The following is a 21,564-nucleotide window of genomic DNA, read 5'->3' as shown; positions in this document are numbered from 1 at the left end:
ACTTTAATGGACGTGTAGTGTGTTCTTTCTTTTCTTATTGCTTTCAATTGATGAAATGACACTGGCTATGAACTGGACTCACTCATTCAGTTGGTTTTTAAAAGATGGCACCCTGCCTTGGCCTCTGCCCAATTTCAGACTATATGTCTCTGGCTGTGAATGAGTAAGAGACTAAATTACAATCAGCAAATCTGATGAATGATAGCTGTGCCCATAAAACCAAATCCCCATGGTAAAAGAAGGCTGCACTGTGCAAGACGGTAGTGGCTCTAATACTTTTGTATTTAAAAAAGGTCAGGCTACCCTCTGCTTAGCCTACTAACTAAATGCATTTGCAGCTGGCTGCCCCTCTTGCCTTCGGTCAGCTTGCAAAAAACAATTGAAGTGAGCAGTATGGAAGAACACATCCAGAATGTCAAGAATAAATTAGGAAAAATTTACTGTTTACTCACCATTTTAATACTGCCAACAACTATAACAGGTTGAAACTGTACACGTGACAAATTGGGAAAATGAGTCTCATAATGCAATGGTTTCAGCAAAGGAATGTGCCGACTGGTTAAGAACATTACTACAATAAAAACAATGGCAAACAGGAATTTTGGCACAACATTTACAAAGTAAAGGCATGCTATCAATACAGTTTAAAAGTCTCTGAACATAAAAGGCCATGGTAAATGCAGAACAAAGGTGCATCTTTTACAGAATTCCCCACTGGTTTAGACCAAAAAAATGCACAAGAATCCAAGTGGCTGATTTAGTAGCTTGGTAGCAGCACGCACTCTCCATCCAGTTTGGAATATAGCAATTTGTTTCTCCAACTGAAGTTGTCCCAGGTACGTCTTCACCCAATAAGCTGGCTTGAATCTTACTACAAGGGCTCAAATCTTGATTTGGTAAATCAGCGTAAACCAAGTTAATCCCCAAACATAAGCTAAAAAGGACTTATCCTGCTACAGAAAGTTCTGTCACTTCTTTTCAAAGCCAGAACATATTTGCAGCAGGGTGAAAACAAATTACACATCAGAAGCCAAAGCTATAGCCAGAAGAGCTCTACAGATCTTTTAAGTAGTTGCAGAAATATTAAATTCTGACCATACCAAGTGTTAAAAACAAAGAGTTCCTACTAAGAGGAATACTTTCTGCATGATCTGGTCACATCATGTGCATAGTTAAGTGTTTGTTTTTTTTCTTATGTTTTCTTAAAACAAAATTCATTTGCAAATAAAGAAATAAAATTTAGTAAAGTTTATATATATATATATTATATATATCTGATGGAAAAACCTTAAAAACAGACTAGTGGTGGCTTGTTAATCAAAGAAAGAGAAAGCTACATACTGAAGTTCTGGAATCCAGCACCTCAGCTTCACAACAGCTGTGCACATTTAAGATTATGCAATCCGACTGATGCCTGAATGATCAAATCACACTTAACAGTTGTTCCGTTTTGATATCTTCAACATCCCATAATCGATAAAAAGGTCCCTAATACAGAAGATTGTGCTAAAGAATGCAAGGATTCTGCATGCTGTTTTCATTCCCTTGGTCCTGTTCATGCTTGCAGCTGTCCCATGAGGCAGCAGGGGAACAGTCTGGTTTTCAAAACGCCACATCATAAAAACTGAAAGAAGAACACTGAGCATTAATGAAAGCACGTGTCAAAAAAGAGTGAGCTGCAAGTGTGAGTCTATTGCTCTCAGAGCAGCCAGACAGTTCAGCATTTTACCTTTTCCCCCCACCATGTCCTCTCTTAATAGAGTCCACATTCTTTCAGGTTGTTCTTAATGATAACATCAGTAACAGCATCAAACACAAACTGCACATTCTTGGTATCAGTGGCACATGTGAAGTGGGTATAAATTTCCTTGGTGTCTTTTCTTCTGTTCAGATCCTCAAACTGACACTGAATGTATGCAGCTGCCTCTTCGTACGTATTAGAGCCTGGAACATAAAGATACCTTACTTTAGCTACATGCTTGCAGTAGAAAGTTTATATCTAAAAAATGTTCAGCTTCATTTCTGCTTGAAGGATAAGGCATGGCTGTAAGAAGCTGCAAATTCAACATTAGCCCTTCTTTTTAAATGGCCAAATGATCTTCCCATCTCCGTCACTGGTTTCCTGTGTGACCCTGGGCAAGTCATTTTAAAACCTCTGTCTTGGTTTCCTCATCTGTAAGCTGGGGATCATGACACTTACCATCTTCACAAACAGGTTTGAAATCTACTGATAAAACACTGTATAAAATTATTAATAAAGCATCACACTAGAAATACACAATTGCTTACATTGCTAAATTGGGAGTAGAAACACCTGACAGGAGTGAATGAATTTAAACGGGTCTAAATTATTTGGGCTATGAATACACAATTTGATCAGATAGCAGATAAAAGAACTATGCAAAAGGGCTGCAAGGTTCAACCTCTTACTCAAGGCAGGATCAGCCCTCTCCTGACGGTAGCAGACAGGCTCTCATCTAATCTGTTAAACAGTTTGTGAACAACCCTCACACAGCCACCAGGCACAATCCTGGCAACATCAAAAACACCCTTTAACTTGCTGCAGGTAAAGCAGGAGGGACAAGGCCAACATCAGTGTTCTGCCTTTACAAAAAGCCAGGAAGTCATTTGTTAAAATACCCTCAAGAGATCCACAGAAGAGAACTAGGTTCCCTGCTAAATCTCCAGGTGCAGCCCAGTCCAGCCCCCTGGCAGGAAGAGCCTGGCACTGCCCTGGCCCCAGCCCACCCTTGCCTCATGCACACATCTGAGGACACTTCCCCCATGCCCTTCCAGGGTGCATGCAGTGGCAGAGTCACTACCCCCTCCCTGCACCCCCAAGTTGCTCGCAGCTGTCCCACACTCGACCCCAGCTGTGCAGCACTTGCCCCTCTCCCTCCCTCACTGCAGGGGCCTCAACTTGCACCCCCCTACACCCCTTCCTCCACAACAGACTTACCAGCCAGACAGTGCTCTCCACGCTCTGCCCGGCTGCATAAGTTAGCAATCAGATCAGTATCAGCCAATATGGCTCCAAAAAATAAATAAAATCAATCAGCCACTGATACTGGCCCAAAAGAAATCTCTATTGGTGCACCCCTACCAGTAAACCCCTACTGTTGGTTTAACTCCCAGCAAGAACACTGGCACATCCCAGTCAACCTCCAGCCTTAACGGTGGGTAACCCCAAATGTTTGAGGAAAGCAAAAACACCTAAAACACAAGTAACAAAGTGGAAGGGGGAAATTCCCTTTAAATGACCTTGTTATTATTATTATTATTATTATTATTTTATTTTTTTCTTTTTAAAAAGAGAAGACCTACCAGCCACCCATGCTTTTGGAGTACAGATGTAATATGTACTCTAATGCAAGGAAGGCTGTGGTTACTAATGCATATGAGTTATCTAGACATCTTTTATAATCCCTTCAGTACTGACATTGAGGTAAAAGACTTTCCTTATAAGGACCCAAGATGCAGAAAAACCTCACATTTTCTAAACATGCTTCCAGCCAATGAAACACGTGGACAATAGCTCAACAGAACCAGGGGGAGAAGACCTAGTTCTAACTTTGCTACAGGTGGACAAGCCCATACTCCTCCTAAAATCAGAGTGATCTGAAATGTTCATTTCAACGGATCAGCACAAGACTGAGCTCACCCCTGACCCCAGCATTACCTGTGTACTCTGGGTAGCAGATTGTTAGTGGGCTCTTCTTAATCTTTTCCTCAAACAGGTCTTTCTTGTTGAGGAAGAGGATGATGGAGGTGTCTGTAAACCACTTGTTGTTACAAATGCTATCAAACAGCTTCATGCTCTCATGCATCCGGTTCTAAAAAGCAATTGGAGAGAAAAAGGGCATCATTCCAACAGTCACTTGGGAAAGGTGGGTTGTTTGATTATCTTTAGAGGAAAGCCACTGGCATTAAAATACAAAACATGATAGCTAAACTATCCAATGATCTCGAGGTCCCTTCCAGCCTCTAATATCTATGGAAATATTAAAACTGTGCACTACGCAGGAACTGATAACAAGTGTCATACAAGGGAAGGTCAGGAAATTTATGTTGTGTCTGGTCATAACTAGAGGTCAGATCAGAGAAGGTCTAATCCCCATTCACTTTAGTTTTTGTCAGTTTACCATCCCGTAACTTTTTACTAGGGTTGGCTTTTCTTCCAGTCCAAGAGATGCATTAGTGCTTAACAAAAACAGGCAGCAATAACAGCAACCTCACAATCAGAACGTTTTGGGGTTTTTTAGAAAGCCGAGGAGAAAAACATCAATTCCTTCTAGTTTATTATTAAACTTGTGGTGCTACGGCCAGACCTCTTAGGAGACATGCTGCTCTCTCACAACATCCCAAAGAGAGCACAAAACAAAAAATATTATGTTGATAGGTCCTTAAACTGAATACAGTCTACAGCAGCTTGAAACTAACTTCCACCTCAATTATCTCACTGCAGGATGCAGCCACGTGTTAATAATTCCAAAGGAACGTACCATTTCTTCATCCTCGGCAAGAACAAGGTCATAATCACTGAGGGCTACGCAGAATATAATAGCTGTCACACCTTCAAAGCAGTGAATCCATTTCTTTCTTTCTGATCGCTGGCCACCAACATCAAACATCCTGAAAGAGGGAAGAGAAAAATGGCTCGGATATTATGCAATGCTCACTTTCTTAACTGCATGATGTGGTGAAGCTTAAAGAATTTAAGTTCTTTCAGACGAGCAGAATGTAGGAGAAATTTAGAGATACAAAGCCTTATCATTAATAAGGCCAGCAGAAACTCAAATCTTCCTATTCAGAGATGTGTCCCCCCAGATAAATTGTATTTTAATTTAAAATATGAAGCTTTGTTTCCAGCAGGAAGAGCTAAATCTTAAAAGAATGCCTTTGTTGTAACACTAACTAGGGTAGAAAGGAGCTTGCTACTTCATCTTGGCACTCTGCCTTGGTTCTTTTATCCCCTGTAAAAGCAACCCAGTTGCTTGGGCTGGACTTGGAGCACCCACTCTACACAGTTCAATTATTCCAACTAACTAATGTGCTTGGCAGGAAATACTATGGGTAACATGACCGGCACCTTACTACTGAAACACATGGGCAAAATGTAAGAGGTTGGGTGCTGTAGCAGTTAAATATATAATTAATGAGATACTAGACTGGAAAGGTTCAGAGAAAGGGAATCTAAATATTGCAAGAAGATTTCTAGCTATAAACAAAGATGCTAGTTTCCTGGAAAATTACAACAGTCCCTTCTCCAAACTGTTGCGGAAAGAGAGGCTATATTCCCTACTGTTTTCTGACTGGCTGAGATTATTAATTTAAATCACGTCAGACAAGTCAATATCCAAGAGCTACGGAAACAAAAATCAATGTTTATGATTATCAGAGCAAGCAGGCAGAGAAGAGAGAAACTATTCAGAGTCTGCCAAAAGTAATACTATTTAATGATTCCAACAAAAGGAGCCAGAGTTGTGGTTCAGTGACTCCAGACTTTCATTTAAGATAAGCTGTCCCAGTGGAACATAATAGGAAAGATGGAATTTTGTATGAAGTTACAGCCTTTTTATTTAGCTGGCAGTGTTCTCTGTTACCTCTGCTGTTATCGCAAAGCAGCAGTGACCTCAGAGCCCAGCTTCTCCAAGGTGATCCTGTATTCAAGTCTGATGTCAGTCAGACATCTCAGTCTGTTATTGGAGTAAAGTCCCAAATTTAGCACCATATTTTTAGCATAGGATGATGGGTAGATAAAGTAAGCTTTGAGGAAAATGACTGCAGCTTTGTGCTTAATACCTACCTAAACACTCTCCTTAGTAGGCAAGTCCCCTAAGATGGGAAGCATAATGTCCCAATTCTGATGGATGCCCAATCAGTCTGAGAAAGCCTTGTGAGCCCTGCGTAAGCCAGTTTCTAAAGGTGACGTATGCTTCCATAGTGCTACTATTCCACCACTGATCTAACTTACTAAAAATTATTTAGCAACATGGTAAGAAACTCCATACAAATCCATGTGTTCCAAAAATGCCTCTTGGCAGAATACTGCCTACACTCTTCCATCTTAAAGTCATGTACCTTCTTAGTATTGGTGGCCATGAAACCATCTTAGATGAAGAAAACAATAGTGGCTCTATGTCCTTTTGGGTACTGGAAAAGGCTGTAATACCTTAGAAAGGATCTCCATAGTGTACATTAGATAGCATGCCAGTTAAGTTCTAATCACCATCACTGCACAGAAATGGTTAAACTATCATGCCTGCTACCTCCAGCCCAATATCCCATTAGGCAGAAACAAACGACTTAAAAAAAAAAAAAAAAGAAAGAAAGAGCACTGTACACTACTACTGGTAAATGTTAATCCTAATATATCATGAAAGAAGATAATCTTCCCTGGAGCTAACCAGCAGCCATAAAAATAGCTCTGTGATGCAAAGTATTCAGCCATTTTCTATTAACCAATTAACAAATTAGAAGCCAAGACAGCTTTGTTCCCCAAGAAGCATGCAGCCGAATTGTGCTGGGAGCCCAAGTGCATAGATTTTTGCTATGCCTCTTTAAAACCTGGTTTTGTAATGAAAAATTTAAATCATGGCTGGCAAATGAATGATTGTTTAAAAGCCTTATATAACAAAGGCTCAATGACAACGTTCCAGAAAAGGAAGAGCGCTCGGCCCAGAACACAAATACTGCATTTTTTTCTGACACTGTTGTACCGAACTGATATCCACCAAGTAAGGGCCTAGCTTTGTGAAGGACATGCTTGGGATCCAAAGCAAAGATTGGTCTACAAGACTAGGTAAAACAGCTAGGGAAAAGTGCGCCGCCCCCCCCATATCTCAGGGCTGGTATGAAGGATACAGGGAACTCATTACTCATACTTAAAGGGACACTGTCAAGATTAGCTGAATATCTCAACCACTTCAAACCGTTTTATTTTTTTAGACTAGAGGACACATCCTCTCCACTACACTGTCATACAAAGGCAGCCATTCCACACCCCACCCCCCTTACGCATGCCTTTTGCTGCTCTGCAGCAGTAGTTAGTCAGCACAATTTCATCCACAGCTTTGCTACGGATGCCATGCAGTCCAGACAAAAGCCCCACAGGGCTGAGCCTGCAGGGAACGGCTCTTATCCTTACATGTCAAATGAAGGGGTTAAAGCATTCAGATTATAACCAGGAGCCAACAGTGTCCTTTTAGTATTCCAGAACCTATAAATAAGCATCCAGTACCTGCGTCTGTGCTTCCAACATAAAAGCAGCTGGAAAGAACAAAAGAATGCAAATAAAAGTCAAACTGGCAACTCAAGTGAGCAACTCCAGTAAGAACAGAGTTTAATACAAACTACAAGGAACTGTATGCAATTACTTGAAACACGAATAAACAGAAGGCTCCACAGTACACACAAGAGGGAAACTAGATACCCACCATCAGCTGAGCACCAGGTAACTCTCACCTAGACAAAGAAAAAGTGCAGTCTGCAGAGATGAATGAGGCCCCACCGTGCACCATACTCACTTGAAGTACAGGTCTTTGAAGGTGAAGTGAGTTTCCACAATGCCTGTAGTTTTAACTCTGGTCCGCAAAACGTCTTGTTGAGTTGGAATATAGGTCAACTGAGATATTCTATCCAAGTCATTTAGGTAACTGAATGAAACACACAACACAAGACAGGCTTTTTTTAGTCTCCTTAGGCTATGAATCTTTTATAAAATGCAGAAGAAAGCCTCAGTAAAATGCATTAGTTTGTTGGGTTTTTTTTAAGCACAGCATGAATCTTAAACATACGTGACATACAGATCTGTCTGTGTGCAGGCCTGGCCCCTGGATGTCTTCTTGGATAATTTGCCTAGGATTGCCTGTCCCTATTCTTTATGCTCACTAGGACAGGAGTGACCATCCTGCAGGCATGGGTGCCACAACTGGCACGGATAGCAAAGCAGAAAGTAGAGCAGCAGATCAGGCAGGGAACAGAGGGCTGGGAGCAGAAAAGCAGAGCAGCAAAATGGATGGAGGAAGGGAATCATAATGACACTTAGGGAAGATGCAGGGCTAATTTGTGGCATGTCTGCCAAAGAGGTTAGCCCCCACAAAAAATAGGGCAACAGTCAAGTTTCCTGCTAGTTCAGAGAATAAACTTCGCAGCCATTTAACAGGCATATTTCTTATTAGGTATTAGTACAACTGCATCTGACAAAAGTAGCTTCATTACATTTCTTGTGAAGGAACACTTCTGCTGGGAAGCACGAAGATCCTGACTATTTCTAGCATAGCAGGAAAAGCTGAACTATGTTCCAGACAGCTGCTCAAACCTAGGTGTAAGACACTGGTGGAAAAGCAACTACACAAACAGGAAAGCCAAGAAAATGAGTACAGTACATTAAACAGCACTGACAGTAAGTATTACATTCTGAACACGTTGCATCCCATAGGCAGAAGAATGCAAGAGCTACCTGAAGGGCTGGCAACCAACAGCCTGACATTGATAACAAGCATGTGACTAGCCAGTGAATTATTTAAGCAGATGCTCTGCAACCTCCATTTGCACTTTCATAACCTGCTCCCAACACTGTCAGGTTTCAGCCTCAGTCCTTTTGGAGGGAACTAAACTAACTTGATCAGCTTTTTGCAGCAGGTGAGAAATTACATAGAATTAGACAGTTTTTACTACCAAGTAAATTGCAAAATCCCACACTAATGCTCAAAACGACACTCCCCTGGGTCTAGCGAACCTCATTCCACTAATGGCTGATATCTGAATTTTCCAACTAGACAAAAATTGTTTGACTGTTAAATCCAGAGAGAATTTCAAGGGCAAGTAAATGTTAAGACTCAATGACAGAGTTTATCCAGGCTATTAGGCAAATGGGAAAACGTACTCATTCAAGGTACATGCTGCTGTGAACCCATATGAACTGCAGAAATGTATTTTAGAATGACTGGAACAATAACAGGAATCACAAATGTCTCTTGACACTAGAAAGTCTTTGCACTTCATTCAGTTTCCCCCAAAAGCACACGCATGTTGTGAATCAGCCAAGTGAGCTCTCTCAGCACCCTTCTTTGTCATCAGTTGCTCGTGACCTTCTTGAGGAAGAAGAAACAGTACCACCCGACGGCAGCGCTAATCAAGGGGTGTGGGGGGTGGTGGGAAGCTTCACACAATACAGTTTCAAAATCCTAGTCGGGTTCTGACTCTTAATGGATTTGCGTATCACTGCTCAAAAATGGCAGACATGCCAGGACAGAAAGGAGGAATGGGGGTAGTGCACAGGCCAAACTAATAGCCTCTATTTATCACCCACCATTTTCTCACTACTGCAAAATTTAAACTTTACTCAAATGCTTTGTTCTAAGAACCACTGGGCTAAATCCTACTTCACTGCACATGCCCACATGATGGGCATCTGGCTATAACTGCAGATTTTGGCACTTGTGCAATTGGTGATTTGGCACTGCTGGCACTAGCCTACTGAGTATGGCTCAGTAAAGCTAAGCTCCAGCTGGGCAGCTATGCAGTAAAATAAGATTGCCCAGGTGTGTGTAAGGCTGGGCAAGTCTGAAAAGCAGTCAGGCAAAAACCACAACTTACAGATGTTAGACACTGTGGGGGCAAAAGGGAAAGGCAGACAAGACGAGATAAGTAGGGACAGAAAGGAAGAGAGGGCAGAGGATGTGTAGCTCATTAGATGGCTACTGCCCTGGGAAGGTATTACTCTCAAAAGACAGAAAGCTTTCCAAGGGCTGTTTATCTAATGAAGAGCAGATGTAAGGTGCTGGGAGTCAGCCTCAACAGCAAGGCTGGAGAGGAGTCTGGGTAAGGCCTGGTCCACGGCCTGGTGGTTAGAGCACTTTCCTAGGTAACAGGTTATGAAGATTCAGACCCACTCTGGATGGGTCTCAAAACACAAAAGGCTTCTGTCCCATGGGCAGGTGCCCTAACCACCAGGTTACTGAGTATAATAGGAGGGGGCTCTTTCTTAAAAAAAAAAAATTCTTCCAGCAGGTACACAAAGGGCATTTCTTGCCAAAAAGGGAAATAGGACCCCAAGGGGTGGAAATGCCAAACATCACAGTTACACAATGGCACACACAAAGTGAGACAGGATTTAGCCCAAGACACATGTCTTCCTATATGCCTACTCAGTTTAACGAGGTCCCTTCCCGACTCAAGCACACAGGGATTGCTACCATCCTTGTAGCTGAATACAACTAAGGCTGCGACTAGAGAGGGAGCAAAATCTTTCAACAGAAGCCCAAAGTTTGCCCAAAGGCTCCCAAACTTTTCTAGGCAAACCAGTGTCAATCTGGCCTGTGTCAGGATTTCTTATGTCCCATCTGAAACCACGAAACTAGACATCTTCAGAATAGTCTAAACCCCAAAGTTAGAGAACAATGCAGCAATGTGGAAGGCTGGTTTCTCTCACAGCTCTGCTAAAAGGAGAAACCAGATTTTGGGAAATCAATGAGCTGGACAGGATTCAGCTGGCAGCTAGAACAAACTCCCCCTCCTTCCCAAGTTCACATGAGCACCGTGATGGCATTTTCCTAACAATGCAGTCATGTTTCCTTTAAATGCTAGGAAGAATGCTTTCAAAGCCAAACAAATGGCTGAAAGCTCCAAGAGATTCATACAAAGCATTTATTATGAAAGACACTGTAGGCTACTGAGCAAGAGAGGGACTGTCACTAACATGCCTCTAGGGAAACAGAGAACACAAAAGGCTGCCTTCAGACTCACAGTAAGGAGAGGTCACAAGAGCCATAAAACCTGCAGGGAAGTATTCAGGTGGTTCAAGATGTAAAACCACTGAGCTTCATGCTTTCTGGAGAGGCCTTGCCAAAAGGCCCACACCAGCATGAAAAAAAGAGAACCAGAAAGGTCTTCCTGAGACTGGCTGGATGCTCTTTTTTGCTTACTTGTGAGCAAAGGACACAATTCACCCATTCTTACTATCCTCTGCAGCCAGTCTTTTTGGATCTGAAAACAAAGTCGTGTTCAGGAAAGATGACCCAAGTTCAGAGGTGTCCAGATAGGGCAGAGACAGGCAATTATTTCAGGTGGAGGGCTGCTTACTGAGTTTTGGCAAGCCATTGAGGGCTGCATGACAGGCAGCCAGGGGCAGATAAATATTAATTTTTCTAAAGTTTTTAGGGGTCCCTGCGGGCCAGATAGAATGGCTTAGCAGGCCACATCTGGCCTGCGGGCCACATTTTGCCCACCCCTGAGATAGGGTGAAACCCACCTCATTGGCTTTCCCTGTCTGGCTATGCTTACTTGAAGCCATTTGTCACATCCATTGCCCTTGCAAAAAGTGACCTCCAGAATCCTCAACAAAAGGGAAGGGCAGATTTAGTTAAGTGTGCCTCCAAGGAAGCAAGATGCCAAACCAAGTACAAGCATAAGTCTTCAGATTCCCTCCCTCCCCAGATAAGTATAATTTAATGCGAGAGTCCTAATGGTCATTATGCAACAGGCAGTAAAATGTACCATGAAGGAACAAGGAAGTAACGTCCCCCAAAAAACTCTTCATAGGTATATCAAGGTTTTGCTGAATTCAGGCCAAAGCTTCTAGATGAGAATTAAATCAATACATGCTAGAAACAGAGATTGGTTTACAAAAAGTGTGTTAATTGCTTATGGAGCAGTGCAGTTTGCCGCTATAGATCAGAGCCTAGATGAACTTCCAAAAACAACCCATTAGATCTGAACAAGCCAAGCTAGTCTAATTTCAGAGTGGTATCTTAGCTAGCTATATTTTAAGCAGTAAGAAGGACAACTGCAGCAAGAGATATGCATAACAGCATTGAGGTACAAAAGCACGGGGTTATCCTTCAGGGCCAGGCCTCCTATAATAGCATATAGTGGGAAGAGAGGGAGCAACCTTTTTTGCAGGTGAGCCACAAAATTAGCTCCACACTCTTCAAGTGCCACTCCAGTCCCCTTCCCTTTTCTGCTGTCCTTCACTGTGCTCCCTGCCACTGCTTTCTACCCTATCTGCCACTGTCCTTCCTGTTCTCTCCCTGGTCTGCCATGTGCCAGGCACAGAGGCTGCCTGTGGCACTCATACCACAGGTTGGCCACCCCAGCCATATAAGCATGCTGCTGGCTTAAAGAAAGTCCTGAATTATGATTTTATTTACATTAAAAGCTTTGTCTGTCCTTTAGAAGGAGGACATTTGTTGCTGAAAGTACCCACTAGATCAGTACCAATACTACATTTGTGGTGCAAAACAGAGCAAACAGTAAGTGCTTCTTACTATGATGCAGAGTCATTAAGTTGATATTCTCTAGATCTGCTGAAGCAGGCCTGAACCCCAGCATCCCTCCATAACCGTTTAATCACCCCAGCAAGTTCAGGAGTCATTACTCCTTCCTCCGCACTGCCGGCTAACACAAACAACTGGCGGGCATCATCCTGCAAAAAAAAGAGCGACCCAAGTCAGTAAGTGTGACACTTTAAACAACAACAGTTTTACCCATAAATACCTGCACTAGCAGCTGTGACAGATACCAGAAACAGTCATACACTAGTAAGGCCAGGTTCCCTTCCCCCACCTCATCCACTAGTCCACCAAGTCAACACTCACTTTTCAGCAAGAAATGCACGGACTGAGCAAACAGCAAGCTTCCCAAAGCCCATACAGCGTCAGGGAATTTTAGGTGTGCCAACCAGAGGAGGGTGGCAGCCTGTAGCATGCAACACATACTGTGATTCTTATCATTTCAGTAACATTTACATAAAGGCAACATGAACCTTCAACATTCCCCCTTATATAGTCCATTTCTCCAGCGGTGCTACAACAGAATGCCAATACTGTACAACAGACTAATGAACAAATAACTTTTTGTGTCTAAAACTGCATTTAAAGTGTAATCAGGAAGACAGCACTGCATTATATTGGAGTAAAGAAAATTCAAGGAGGAAAAGAAAGCCTAGGATGATTACAAGCTTAAAGTTTTGACGGACTGTCATCTCATACACTGACTGTCAAAAATAAATGTGATACTGACTTCTAAACTAAAGCATTTAGGCAGACAGAATGGACTCAGATCAGGACTCGAGTGTATGCTTGCACCAGATTATGTGAAACACTTATTAGAAGACTCAGCCTCTCACTTTTCTATAGGGAAATTAACAGCCAGATTTGCAACTAAAAAAAAAAAAAAAAAAAGGCTGACCTACATCTTACAGACTTCTGCTTCTGCCATGATGCAACTTCAAACAGCAGCTGATGAAGTGAGCTCTAGCCCACAAAAGAATACTTTATTATATGTACTTTATTTAGTCTACAAGGTGCAAATCTATGCTGCCTTCCACATGATGCAATTTCTGCCAGCTCTGCTTAAGAGCTCCTCAACTACTTCAGGAAGTTTGTCAAATTTCAGTGACTTCCTCCTACTGGTGTTCACACTCCTGAAATCAGGCCTTTAAAAAACAGCTGCAAAACATACAGTTCACCATCAAGTTCCAGCCATCCTGTAATGTGGGGGTCCATTTGTTTTCATGCCTAAAGTAGGTCTTCATTGCAGTCAGTCCAAGGAACAAATACCTGGGTTAGCATAGCTTTGGGTTGAGCACGTACACTGCAGATATACCCGAGTTTTTACGTCTTCACTGGTAACACACTCCCTTGTGTTCACTAGTAGGACTTCTGGGGGCATATCCCATGGTTTTTTGGGCCGTAGTAAGATGAGAAATCTTGATTCTTTCGTAATGAATTTTGAGAGTACTTGTTTGCCTTTCCGTGCACATGGGGAATTTGGGAAAATGCATTAAACAGGACTGGCAGCACTTGAGTGATTTAAGCCTACATTCTTATGGCAAGGTGGTGATCACCAGTCAAACTGAGAAGGATTCAGCCTCTAGCTGCCTCACCCCTTGCCCCAGATCATCAGTTAACTTGGGCTGAAGGCACCATTGAACCTGTGGGTACAGATGAAAGGAGAGGAATCACCCAGGTCAGCCCTCGTGAAAACATACCCCTCATTGAGCAAACAGAATTTTACGGCTCGTGTCCAAACTTGCATGTTGGAAGTCAGCCACTTCTCAGTTACTGCAGGCTAAGATTAAGACCATGCAGAGAGCTGGGGAGCAACAAGGGTACTGTAACCTGTTATAAACCAGCAACTTCCCTCGGTAGACAAGCCCCTCATGTCCTCTCCACAGCTCCTTTATTTCTGTAGATATGTCACACATTTACTGCCTCTGACCTTTTCTAAAGCATGCTGGGATCTCCCTTTCCCTCCCATCTGAGCAAAGAAAAATGCCAGGAAGTTTACTAGACAGTAAGGATTAGAGGCAGGAGACTGGATTTTAGTGATGTCATAGAGGAAGGAACTGGGATTTGGGAAGGAAAAAAAAGGAAAGTCAAAGATTTTAAACTGTTTTCCTTATTTCAAAAACTTGAGGGTTACAAAGATTACTGATCTAGAGCACGGCTGTTCAACTGGCAGCCCACGGGCTGCATGTGGCCTCTGAGGGGTCAATTTGCAGTTGCCAGGCTTTCCCCAGCTGCCACCTCCCCCCCACCATTGCTCCAGCTGCAGCAGCAACCAGGGCCCCTGGGCTCCCCCCTCCCTCTTCTAGCCTCCACATCCTGCGCCCATCCCAAGGAGCAGGGCAACACAGTGCAGCCCACAGTGCCAGGGAGCCAAGGGTAAAGACAGGGCACTCATTCAGCATGGGTGAGCAGGCTGCCCCTGGCTGCTTAGACCTAGGACATTGATCTTGATTAAACTGTAAAATAGTATAGCTTCTTGAAAATTTACTGAACATTAATGCAAGAGGGCAAGTACTTTAAATGAAACCCTACATCAGATTTTTGTTAAAAATGGAACAAATCTTTCTTAACAAAAAGCTAGAAAGATTACAAGATTGCAATAACATACTCTATATAGGAGGTTACTAATGCTTTACAGATTATCAAATATATTCCACTACTCTGTCTTGTCGTTTAAACATACTTCCAATGCACGTTCTGTAGACTGAACTTCTGGGGTTCATTAACGTGTTCTACTGTACAAAAAAAAAAAAAAAAAAAAAATCAAACCAGGGGAAATGAATGAAATACTTACTGCTCTGGCAACTTCCCCAAAGTCTATCTTTAGCCTTCCCATGGCTCTTATTATTGCAATGATAGACTGGATAGTATTGCTGTAGACAACCACTTTGTACTGTTTGCATTCTTCCTCAGAATAGCCATCCTCATGAATAATCCTGGAACAAAAAAAAGCCATCACCATTAAGCCAAACCAGGCAGACATTTCATATTTCTTTGTGCAATGTAGAATCACAATTTATGCACAAACTTCAGCCAGTGACTCCTTACTTACTTCATCTGCTTCACAATTGTGCTTTTACCAGATTCTCCAGCACCTGAAAAGGATAAAAAAAAGAAAATTAGCATTTAACTGAAGTCTACACCTATTGAAACAGCCTCACATCTAACTATTGATTCAGATCAAAACGAAAGAACTTCACTGTGACAGCTTGTTGGTTAAAGATCACCATAACAGCAATTCCCTGCAGTGATCCACTTTTCTGAGAAAGGCTCCCTAAGGAGACCCAGCTCTTAGACACCTCGGGGTCCCTTTTGTTGACAGATGCCAACAACAATTATGTGCCAATTTCTATGATCCTCAACCAGGGTGCCATAGCATGGGTACCTTTCAAGGATGTTGTGCTAACACCACTGCCAGGTAGATATGCCCCATGCCCCTCTGCTTCTGGAAGATGCTGTGTGGAGCCGGACCCAAAAGGGGCTGTGGTAGGTAGGGGCATCTCACTGCTGCCTGGCTTGGTGGGAGATCAGATAGGATGCAGGTTGGCAAGATCAGAGATAATTTCAAACTGAATGCAAACAGGTCCTTATCTCCAGGATTTTCAAAATCTGCCAACTGTAGGCTCAGGAGTATTTCAAGAATAACCAAAATAATACAGCAAGATCTAAATGTGCAGTTGGCTTCTAGTTCCCTGCAAGGGGAAATACAGGGCACTAAAATACAGTGCTTACTCCACAGGTAGGCTTGGCAGGATTAGCATTTACCGATTTAAAAACTGAATTTCACCTGGCACACACCAACAAAAAAGTATTTCCATTGTTACACACCAAAATTTGCAGAAAGGGTACGTAAGAAAGATGATGGCTGACGGAGTGGGTGACGACAGGGGGAGAAGTCCTATAGAACCATGCTGGCTATAGTTTGGACTGAAGCTCCCAGAAGCCCCAGGGGATTGGGAACAAAGGAAGAGGAAAGGACAAAACAGGCCATAGAGCTACAGGTGGGTAAACCCAAAGCTGATGGTAGCTCTGCCACTCAGCTGGCAGCAGTCCTACAGTAGTTATGTGTCTCGCTGTGGGTGGTTAAACACGCCCAATTTTGCATAGTAGGTGGTTAAACACCCCTAATTTTGCACAGTCCTGAAATTTTAAGATTGATAAAAATAGAAACAAAATAGTTAAACGCTGATATTATCCAACAAAATTATTTTTTTTAATTGAATTGCCAAGCCCATGCACAGGTTATAGGTGGCTAAGGCCCTGTATAGCACTGGTGTTAGTATTCTCTTGATCATCTGAGGGGATTAGGAACCAGATTTTTATTGAATAAAATACACTGTGGCTTTTCCTGTGGTTTTAGATAATTTTACTTTATGCCGATTTCCTGGGACAGAACAAGACAGACTGAGCTCTGAATTTCCAGGGGGTTTTTTTTTGGTTTTTTTTTTACTAATCATTACACTATCAACTTGGAACATAGGATTGTAAAACTGGGGTGTATTCAACTTTGTATACTGGACTATCCATTACTCTTCTCTTCCTGGAGCAGTATACTAATGATTTCCCAAGGTAGTCCTGTCATTACACACATGAACATTGATAGCGGATACACTAGATAGAGAGCAGCCTAAGTAAATGCGTTAACACTGAATTATGTGAATATAATTCAGCCACAGGTCTCAAAGCTCTTTATACAAGCTACAAATCCTAACCACTGTATAGGAATTTCATATTTCAGAAGCAAGGAGGGGTGGGGAAGAGAAATGAATACTGAAGTCCCTTGGCAAGATAGCAGAGAAGTTTTAATGCCTGCTTTCCTGCTAATAGTCTCTAGTCAGCAACTGATTCCCACATGCAAATGCTACTATCAGGAAGGCCAAGATTTTTCACCACAGCAGATATAAATAGTAATGTTTGAACTGACTGATAAATGTGTATTCTAAATAATTTCCTACACCACAGATCATCATCTGAGAAACTTGGGAGGACAAAGATCCACAGATTTAATTATAAGTGAGAGTCTGCCTCAAAAGTGGAGTTTAGGAATAGGCATTTTTTTGCACAAGCATACTGAAACAAAAGCATAGTCTTAAAGAGAGCCACAGGATCCAATGTTTACTTAAAGCAAACAGTGTAAAGCCCTATCTAAAAGGCATGCACTAAATTACTGAGCTCAGTAAGCCAACTCCAAAGGCTTAAATTAAGTTTACCTCAATCTGGCTTTACAATTGTAGAATTCATATTATTTTAAGACCAACAATTAAATGACGCAACCCCCTGTTCTCTCCTAGAATGGGGAGATCAGATGGCTCAAACATAAAGACACTATATGACATCAAGTTGGTATGTCCCTATCGCTATGAGTAAAACAATCTTTTAATACCACCTTTGTAAGGTGGGTCCTCCAGAATAAGGCAAAAATAAAAGCTCTTACAAGAGTAAACAAACCCACCAAAAGCAAAAAAAAAACCCCAGCATTTTTCACCACATTTCTACTGTAGTTATGCATTAAGACCCTGGAAAATGTAAGTCCGAAAGACAACATTACAAACAAGGTTTGAAAGAGAAACTCCATTTCACCCTGTTTGTTCCATTTGGTGTTGCACTGGCAATAGAAACCAGGAAATCCAAGCTGCATTTCCGAGGATGAGAGATGCTTTTGTTATTGTGTTTCTTCATTGTGGGGAAGTAACTTCCTCCTCCGAGTAAAAATAACTTTGGAATTTTACAGACAAGTTTAACCTTTGCTGAAACCTTTTCAGTTTTTCTTTTTTAATTAAGCCTTTAAAAAACAGTTAAACACAGGACTTCAGCCACTTCCATATGGCCTCAACCTATCTGCTTGAAAACATTAAAAATTAAATATTCACTATACAGATGGAGGTTATGACAACACAAGGAGCAAACATACAAGCACCAGATTGTCTGAACACTTGCACAATAGCCAAATACAACCAGTCACTCACTAGTTATGGACATAAAGTGCCAACTTGCATTGAAAATTGTTGTTACTCTGGGAACAAGGTACCAAGACTGTAACTGCCTTCTTCCAGACAATAAAATGTTTCATCTTTTCTGCTATACAGTTGGTGTCACAGCTTCAGGACTCACTGACAAGTCTACTTTCCTGTTCAGCTACCTTATTAAAGATCTGCCCATAGGTCAGTAATGAGATTTTTTTTTAATTTTTTTTTTTTTTTTAAACAGAAATTTCACATTCTGATAGGAAACTTATGTTCAGGTTTGTCATCTGTAGTGTAGATGGTACGTTTATTCTGTCTGAAATAGAACAGTTGAAAACCCCTGGAGGACTGAATGTCTCAGGTACAGTATATTTTGCAGCAGGTTAAACACTCAAAGCAGTGTTTAAAACCTATCAAGAGGAAGAAAAGCCTGACAATTAAAGATATTTGGATTCAACTGGCAGCTCCTCTGGAAACACAGGCAAGCCACTTCAAGTCACACTGCTATGAGTCTGCAAGTGAGGACAGCATGTCTAACTCTAAGCCACTTGGCTGCAAGATTATAAACTCTTTGGAGTCCTCTCTCGTTATACAGTGCCTTGCACAATGGAGCTGCTTTGGGCTGCAACAATACAAAAATACTGACACTGAAGGGGGAAGTGTTAATCTATGTGGTAGTCCATCCTCCCAAAGTTTTACTATGGAGTATGCCTGTTGATTTAGACTTACCAGTCTGAGGCCACAGTAAAAAAAACACAGCTTTTGTTGACTAGATAGTGGTACTTCGTTACCTGTCTCAGAACCTCAGTTAGCAAGAATAACGATAGCAGGACAAGATTTCTTCCCAAGCAGACTGTGTAGTGCAACTGGAATCAATCATTCATTACTTGGTGGGCAATTAAAATGATGACTCTGATGCATTTTATCATAAGCAACAATATGCTGCCAAGTCAAAGTTCTTAGGTGTGAGGAAATGAAAGACCATTTAAAACACCAGAAAGCTCGGTTTCACTCAGGCCTGTCTCAAGCTATAAAGGATATGTACTAGAGTCTGCTGCTAATGCAATTGAGGGAAGGTAGCATGAAAAATAAGAACAAGGAAGTCTCAAAGGAAGTCCACTCTCTTAAAGTGAGAGCAAACACCTCCCATGCAAGTAAGTGCTGCAGGTTTGAAAAAGACTAAACTAGAAGAGCAGGGACAGGCTCCAACTTTTATAGATTTCCATAACACTCCATTAGGAATCAATATGATTTTTCCTTACAAAACTCTTCCATTTAGCAGGCTAATACTTTTGTTTTCCTCCTTGCACTTCAATTGCCAAAACAGCTGCTTCTCTCATTTCTAGTCAGTTTTTTGTTGTTTTTTTTTAAAGAGATGACAGACATCAGGAATGTCTACTGCTCCAGAAACTCAGCTGTGCGCTAGGAACAACAGAGTGCACAGATGTTACTGTATTGCATGTATAAGGAACCGTTTTTTCTTGGGCTTTTTTAATTTATTTTGAACAGCCTAGAAATGCGGTGGGTCCACTATTCTACGTAGTGGTATTTCTAACCAAAGCGTCATTTTATTTTGACAACAATCCTGTACATCCCTCTTAAAACAGGGATTCAATGTACTGTGAATGGTATATGCAGTTTGTTAAAAAACCCAAAAAAACAAACAAACCAACCTTATCCAAACCACAAGGCCTGACAGAAGAATTCATGAGATAACTTCCAAGTCATTTTAGACTGCGTGCCATTGCCTGTGCGCTGCTGTTTCATCTTTATCTTAAACCCATCTTTCTGCTGAAGTCAATGCTTAACTTGCCTTATCAATCCTTACATTGACAAAGAAAATATCAAGATTATACCATTAATGACTTCACTTGAGAGCCAAGAGAAGTTGTAAGAATACTTTAATTTTAAAAAAATGGAATATACATTTTTTAAAGAAATCTAATTCATCCCCTGAAACTATCCCACTTCAAAGAAAAAAATATCTTCACACTAGTGAGTTGTTATAGAAAACTGTTTAGGCCACCAGATCTTTCTTCCATGCCAATGCAGATTCATCCCTAAATACACACTTGTGAAACCGATGCTAGCACCGACTTCCATAAGCAACCGAGCTTTTGCCACATCCACTGGGATACTAATCCCTAATCTAAAACTTCCAATTTCTCCTTCTCAACGTCACCCCTTACTCCTCTGATGGCCACCTGACACAAAGCATCATATTAAGTAACTATTGTAAAACACCTGCCTCTCATCAGCCCCACAAACTTTTGCTCTGCAGTCTGGCAGTCTCCTTGCGAAGAAGAAGTTCAGCACTAGAGGACAAATTTCAGGCGCAGTCATATCTGAATGGCCAAGAAAGGGTTCATTACTGGTCTGCTCTGAGATTTGGAGATTGCACATATAAAACCATTTCCAGATTCCCACCTTGTTCTAAATTCCTAGATTTCAGCTTATTTTTCTCTCTCTCCTACTCTCCAAACAAGACAATTTCTCTTGAACTTTTCCAGCTTAATCTCATTCCTACCTACATTCCCAATTTCTCTAGGGGCCTGTGTTATTTCCATTTCCTTTGGCATTCACAGCTCATCCCCAGCTCATTAGGACCTGTACATTTATATTTTTCTTTCTTCAGATTAGGTAATGATGGTCCCAACACAGACCCGCCCCCCCCATAGCGCTGACTTTTCCATTCAATTCCATAAATAACATTCAATCACTACCCTTTATGTATTGCCGGAAGCCATCTTCAATCATTATAACTTATGCTTACAATTAAATGTAAGCCACTTTTACTGTACAAGACAAGTCCCTCTAGATGACTAACATAAGCCTTTTCCATTAAATAATTTCTAATGCTAAGCATAGTTTTCCAGGGTGGCTATAGTGACTGGATAACAGGACATCTGAAATTCCTGAGGACTCTGTATACAAATCATTGCTAAAATTATAAATTCCATAAAATTAAAAACTTTCAAAGGCCCAGGAACTCTGTGTACTTTACTGAACTGGGGGGGAAAAAAGTGGAATTCACAGCATTATTTGGACACTTTGTAATAGAAAAGATATATAACAAATGTTTCCTTTTGTTTGATTAGAACAGCTACCTAGAGATCACTTTAGAAACCAAGCCTGAACTCTGGTTAACAAATTACATTATCTCTGTTCTGAAATTATGTTTAAAAAAAAAAACAAAACAAAACTCAGAAGTCTCACTTCCCATCTTCAAAATTAGCAATGAGCTCATTAGCCTTATTTGGCTGCATTTGCATATGCAAAACATTTCAAAGAGAACAGTGTTCTCATTT

General features: G+C 41.5%; 1 protein-coding gene across 1 annotated transcript in view; it reads right to left on the bottom strand.

The window, feature by feature from the left end:
* Window positions 1-422: 422 nt before the first annotated feature.
* The window catches only part of GNAI3 (G protein subunit alpha i3), a 33,923-nt gene continuing 12,781 nt past the window's right edge, over window positions 423-21,564 (bottom strand). Inside the window, exons 2-9 of the mRNA XM_006260052.4 lie at window positions 15,346-15,388; window positions 15,088-15,229; window positions 12,270-12,427; window positions 7,527-7,655; window positions 4,503-4,632; window positions 3,680-3,833; window positions 1,730-1,944; window positions 423-1,624 (exon numbers count right to left, since the gene is read on the bottom strand). Of these exons, the coding sequence (XP_006260114.1) occupies window positions 1,754-1,944; window positions 3,680-3,833; window positions 4,503-4,632; window positions 7,527-7,655; window positions 12,270-12,427; window positions 15,088-15,229; window positions 15,346-15,388 (947 nt within the window). The 3' untranslated portion in view covers window positions 423-1,624; window positions 1,730-1,753. The remainder of the gene's footprint in view (window positions 1,625-1,729; window positions 1,945-3,679; window positions 3,834-4,502; window positions 4,633-7,526; window positions 7,656-12,269; window positions 12,428-15,087; window positions 15,230-15,345; window positions 15,389-21,564) is intronic.

Source organism: Alligator mississippiensis, chromosome 14 (genome assembly GCF_030867095.1).
Source record: "Alligator mississippiensis isolate rAllMis1 chromosome 14, rAllMis1, whole genome shotgun sequence".
In the NCBI taxonomy this organism is placed as follows: domain Eukaryota; kingdom Metazoa; phylum Chordata; order Crocodylia; family Alligatoridae; genus Alligator; species Alligator mississippiensis.
Note: the sequence above shows the minus strand (reverse complement) of the source record. Positions and strands in the feature narration are given on the sequence as shown.